The sequence below is a fragment of the Saccopteryx bilineata genome, chromosome 2, assembly GCF_036850765.1.
Source record: "Saccopteryx bilineata isolate mSacBil1 chromosome 2, mSacBil1_pri_phased_curated, whole genome shotgun sequence".
Taxonomy (NCBI): domain Eukaryota; kingdom Metazoa; phylum Chordata; class Mammalia; order Chiroptera; family Emballonuridae; genus Saccopteryx; species Saccopteryx bilineata.
Genome location: NC_089491.1, coordinates 255,082,358 through 255,088,357, shown reverse-complemented (window position 1 = coordinate 255,088,357; position 6,000 = coordinate 255,082,358). Strand labels below are relative to the sequence as shown.

Sequence of the window (6,000 nt, the reverse complement as noted above, 5' to 3'; positions counted from 1 at the left end):
TTATCTCATGGCAAATATAGCATGATTTTCACTTTGATGGAAAATTTTGAGACTATATGTGTCCTTGAAGCTGAAGTGAATGTCTTGTAAGTAGCACATAGTTGGGTCTTGTTTTTTATCCATTCAGCTACTCTATGCCTTTTGATCAGAGACGTAAAGTGGCTGAATAGATAAAACACAGGGGCATAAATTTAATGTTAATTTAATCCATTTACTTTAAAAGTAAAAACTGCAGGCAGACTAGCAGTTGTGAGGGCCCTGGCTACCAGTGTAGTCTACCATGGCCACTGGGTCTTGCCACAGTTGCAAGGAGGTGGAAGCCAGTGCCAGGAGCCAGGTTGGGGCAGGCTGGTACACAGCTGCAGGGGCTAGCTGGAGATGAGCCCAGCAGTGCAGTCCCGTGGCAGAAGACAGGGCCAGATCCAACCCAGAATCATCTGTGGGAGCCCTAGCTGTCAACATGCACTTCTGTGGCTTCAGGCTCTTGACACAGGTGTGTGCATGGCAATGGATGCTGGTGGTGGGCATCAGGCCAGCAGCACACGAGTACATACCTAGAGGAGTCAGCTCTAAATGCACACATGGTGGTGGGGACCAGCTTCGTAGGCTGGTGTCCTGTACTCTTGCACAGCCACAGAAGACTGAGTTGGCTGCTAGTGCAGATCTTGAGCCCTGGCAGTGACAGGCAGGGGCTGGGTGTTCAGGGAGCCAGCAGGGATTCAGATAGCTGTCATCAGTGAATGTGAATATCTGTGAGGCAAAAACTGGTGGAATCTGCAGGAGCCAGTGGCAGCTAAGCTGATCATCAGTTTCTTCAGTGTGTAAAGCTGCTGGGATCCTCTGCAGAGAAGGTCACTGGGAACTACAGTTGCTCTCTTTCAGTGTGGCTGAAACTGGTAGCCTCTGCTTTTCTTCTTCGATCTGAAATGTCATGCTTTTGCATGTCTCTGGATGGAATAAAACTAAAGCACATCCTTTGTGCAGTGCCTTAAAGACTGAAGAAGCTGATTCCTCACTCCACTCTCCCTTGCCCAGAAAGGAAGCTCTTTCTAGTTGTGGAGTTCCCTCTTGCCACCGAGCAGTGCCAACTTCGGGGAATGGGATAATGCAGGCAAAATGAAGCTGATCCTCCATCCTTTTTATGCAGTTCTCCAAATATTGAGGTGAATTGCATCAAATCTCCTGTTCTTTGAGTTGTTCTTAAGGCTACAAAAACTGGCTGGGTCAGGGATGCAATGTGGGGCTTTCAGAATGAACAACATTCTCCTGCATCCTGCAGAACCATTCAACAATGCTGTCTAATTAACCTCACCCACCCCTCCTTAATCCCATTCCCACCAACTAACCAAGGCAATGGTGCCTCATTCAAACAGTTCCATTTACCTAAATTCAATATGAAGGTTTGAAAATGGGGTTTTTTTTGGGGGGGGACAGAGGTAATATTAGAAAACCTCTCTCCTCCAACTAAGCATATAGGTGTTTTTTTCCCAAGGTTTGCTTTTGTGACACAGAACAGGCTGCAGCGCACGTTTAGGAAATGATGACTCCAGCACTAGCAAAGAATGAGTTCCAGTGAGTTCCAAAGGTAGAAATCTCTCTAAGTAAACCCCAATGCCTGGCTCACCTACACAAGTAATCCATGCTCCCAAACAGGTCAAGGGCTCCAGGGCCAACTTTACTTTACAAGGTAGGAGGTCTGTCTTTTCATTTTGGGAGTCATCCGTATTTAAAGAAGCTTGTTTTGCTTGATAGGGCATGGCTTTTCAGCTCTATAAACTGAATATTAATAAACAATCACTCTGCCCCCTAATACCCATCTTCTATTTGAAGAAAAGAATAGATCTTCCCTGTACCCTGAAATTATTCTAGTACAGTTTATCACTTACTGGTCCCTGGTTACCCAAATGGCTCAGTCTGTTCTAACAGGATATTGTGCATTGCAGGTAGAACTACTCACCTCGTGCTTACTAGAGAGTTTGAAATTGAAATCATTCCCAGACTTTGCTACATTTTGTTCTAGTTGCTATGTTCTATCCTCAGTTGTCTTGATGCCTGCTTCTTAATCCGTATCTTACACCAACTAAAGACACAGTCAGTATTTGTCTAGAATATCTAGAAAACAGGAAATGAGGATGTCGTGGTTTTTAAATGTTTATTTTTATCAAAGTAATACATTGTAATTATGGAACCAAATGCAGCTTAATATAATATCCGTATGGAATCTTTTATGTATGTTTCTTCCATCCCCTCTTCCAAGCATCACACCCAGAGAAGGTAGGTAGCTACTATAAGCACCAAGGTTCCCTTTTATTTTTTTAAGAAAAAAATTATACAGTTGAGACAAAATAATTTACCTCAATATACATGATGAATCATTGGCAAAGCCAGACACAGAATCCAGGACAATCGAGATATGAGATACTTTGTGCCCACTCCACTCACCAGCTCTCAATCTTCTCCCTTTATCCTCTCAAAATGCAAAAATACTACACAAACTCCACACAAAACTGAGTACACTTAGCAATGCTAGCCATGTCAAATTCTCCACTTTCCCCTCTTCTCTTCCTAGCTTAAGGGGAATGTAAAGTTCCCATCAGCTAGTGATCTCTGGGTTTCCTTCCACAAGAAGAACAAGCCACTCCTTCACCTGTTGAACCATTTTTACACCCAGGAACCACTCTTAGCTCCCTAGCTCCTCAGAGCCCAGCTGTTTTCCAAGCTAGCCTGAAATCAGTCAGTACTAACATCGTGACCTTTTCTTCACTTTAATGAGATTATATCACAATATAATTAAGATTCCTCAGGTAGAATGAAAAGAATGATAGGTAACTCATTAAATTTAAGTTAAATTTTAAAAATTTCTTCCCCAGTAAACAAACAGGTTCAACAAGAAATACACTCTACTCAGCTAAAAGTGTTGATCACCACCACCCAGAACAGAGACCACCAACCCTAACCTTGATCAATAGATGACCGCCAATCTAGACAACTGGAAAGAGCAAGGGCTGTGGTCATGTGTACTCGTGGGGAGGAGGATCTTGGGCTAATTGTTTCAGTATTTCAGGAGAGTGTGGCTGCTTTAAGATAACGGAAGTCCCCAAGAGGCATATTTGTTCTGTAATGTGACAGAGAGTCAACTCCTAAACCCATATGTCAGCATCCATACCATGAGGAAGAGTGGCCTCTTGAAAATGCATTCCAAGTCACGACAGTCACCACAGTGTATATTTTGTGCAGCCACAGGAAAGGTTAACCAAACACGAAGCATCTGTTTACAAATAATGCCCATATTATTCATTCAGTCCACAAATACTGCTGAGTGGCTAAAACATTCCAGGCACAGAAAATGCCAAAATGAGTGAAATCCCAAATACAAGGAATCCCCAATAGATATTTTTAAGAAGACCAGAAAATGCTCTTGACCCAAGGGTATTTTTTATCCCCACTGACATTGACATTTGTTGACAGTTTGCTCAATATTATTACTCTTGACTAACCACCTTTGAAAGATTGTCTTGTTGGTGGTAGCTAGCATGTTGTCTTTTCTCTGACCTCCCTAAGTAGTAAAAATGCCTATCTTGTGATAGCAGTTTTCCATCTGGCTTTGTGTTGCTTTAGGGTAAGCACGACTGTCAGGTCCCAGTTCTCTCCTTCATTCAAAGAGCAAACACTCAGGATAGGAACCCTCAAAGCACTCATACTCAGCTTCAAGTGTTCATCAGTTTATCAGATTGATATTTTTCTTGTGAAAAAAAAATTGACAGGGATATAATGAGGAGTGAAATTTTTCTTTAAAAAAAAAAGATGAGGGGGATTAGATAGGGAAAGTGGCAGGAACTAGGGAGGCCACAACTCTGAAAAATATTGAAAGACCACAATGTTGGCAAGCTGCATCCACCTGAGACAAACATGCATTAGATTTCACAGGGCTTTTGTTTCTTAGTCTGCTTTTTTATGAATGAGTGGATTTTTCTTCTGCAGCTTTAATATGTACAGCTGACTATATCACACTGGCCTTAAATACATAAGTTAGCAGCAAATTAGTTCCTTTTATCCAGTTATCCTATAATTATACATGTATACATTTATCAACCGGGAAAAATTTACAACTGGATGGTTTCCCTTCAACCTCCCAGAATGGGAGTCAAGGGAGGTGAAGTAAATAGTCTGGCCTTTATGAGAACAGTCTGCAGCAAAAAGTAAGACTCAGGCAAAATATGAATGGCAGAAGACGGCCACAGCCAGCAGGATGATGCCATTGATGTTCACCACTGTCCTCCACAAAGGCTTCTCAGAGGTGTCTGTCATCTTCAGTCATCTTGGCGCCCTTCTGCTGATCCAGGCCACAAAACAGGTCATAGGCCTTCCTGCAGCATCCTTTTTTCTCCTCAGGAGCTTCTATGTTTGGGGAAAGAAATAAAATAATTGTTGGATACAGAAGCTGGAAGAACTATGAAAGGTTTTGGGGGGGGGGTTACACAATGGAACATCTGTCAGATGTTCTACAGACATTTCCCAATGGTCATATTCACAGGAATGGAAATGGTACAAATGTTTGAGTGATAAAGTCTACATCCTTATGATCATTTAGCATACATTTTATCTTTGTCAGACCAAATACATGTACACTTTGATTTAGAACCATCAGAAGGGAATAACAGGTAATGGGAGACAAGTGTTAACAATGAGCTGGGGAGCTGTGACACTTCTGAAACATAAAAATGTATCTGTTTGCTACATCACTGAAAAACAATGAAAATTTCATGACTCATGAGTTCATTGGTTACACCTGGAAATTCACAGGCTTCACAACAAATCTAGTCATATAGTAAGAACTGGTCTAAACAGGGCAGCAGTAAGCAACACTTCCAGGGATTAAGATCTAATATTGTACATCAACACTGTTGACTCATACCATCCAACTGTCCTGTCAGTCAAAGTGGGTGCTCACCAAGGTAACTGATTCTCTCCTCTGACTCCACATATGGCATTAAAGATAGACAAATTGGCCTCACCAGGTGGTGGTACAGTGGATAGTGTGTCAGACTGGGATGTGGAAGACCCAGGTTCGAGACCCTGAGATCACCAGCTTGAGCATGGGCTCATCTGGCTTGAGCAAAAAGCTTATCAGCTTGGACCCATGGTCACTGGCTCGAGCAAGGGGTTACTCAGTCTGCTGAAGCCCCGTGGTCAAGGCACATATGAGAAAGCAATCAATGAACAACTAAGGTCTTGCAACGAAAAACTGATGATTGATGCTTCTCATCTCTCTCTGTTCCTGTCTGTCTGTCCCTATCTATCCCTCTCTCTGACTCTCTCTCTGTCCCTGTAAAAAAAAATTAAATAAATTTTTTAAATGATAGAAAAATCGGAGTTAGAATACCAGGTTGATATCTCACCAGATATGAAATGAAGCCCACTGTGCTTTCAGCACCAATGTCAGGGACCATGGCTTTCAATGCTGCCATTTTTAAGTTACAGAATTTTAGAACTGAAAAAAAACTTCGTAGTGATGGAACACATACATATGTCAGAACTGGGACCAAAACTCAATTTTATAACCTTATTACTTTGCCTCTCCTCTTCTGTATCTGTAAAACTGGACAATATAATGTCTTCTTCATTATAAGATTGAGTGAGCCTGACCAGGCATGGTGCAGTGGATAGAGCATTGGACTGGGACAAGGAGGCCCCAGGTTTGAATCCCCGAGGTCACCAGCTTGAGTGTGGGCTCATCTGGCTTGGGCACAAGCTCACCAGCTTGAGCATGTGATAATGGACATGACCCCATGGCTTGAGCCCAAAGGTCGCTGGTTTGAAGCCCAAGTTCACTGGCTTGAGCTCAAGGTTGTGGCTTCAACAAGGGGTCACTTGCTCTTCTGTAGTCCCCTGGTCAAGGCACATATAAGAAAGCAGTCAATGAACAACTAAGGAGCCGCAATGAAGAATTGATGCTTCTCATCTCTCTCCCTTCCTGTCTATCTGTCCCCATCTGTTCCT

General features: G+C 42.6%; 1 protein-coding gene and 1 long non-coding RNA gene across 2 annotated transcripts in view; one reads left to right on the top strand and one right to left on the bottom strand.

Moving 5' to 3' along the window:
* Positions 1-3,038: 3,038 nt before the first annotated feature.
* Positions 3,039-4,203, top strand: LOC136325538 (uncharacterized). Its single transcript, XR_010729272.1, has 2 exons — positions 3,039-3,538; positions 3,846-4,203. It is a non-coding gene; the product is annotated as an uncharacterized lncRNA (long non-coding RNA).
* Positions 4,204-4,206: 3 nt separating this feature from the next.
* The window catches only part of LOC136325537 (sodium/glucose cotransporter 1-like), a 44,843-nt gene continuing 43,049 nt past the window's right edge, over positions 4,207-6,000 (bottom strand). The window contains 2 exon segments of the mRNA XM_066260051.1: positions 4,207-4,312; positions 4,314-4,398. Coding sequence (XP_066116148.1) covers positions 4,207-4,312; positions 4,314-4,398 — 191 coding nt within the window.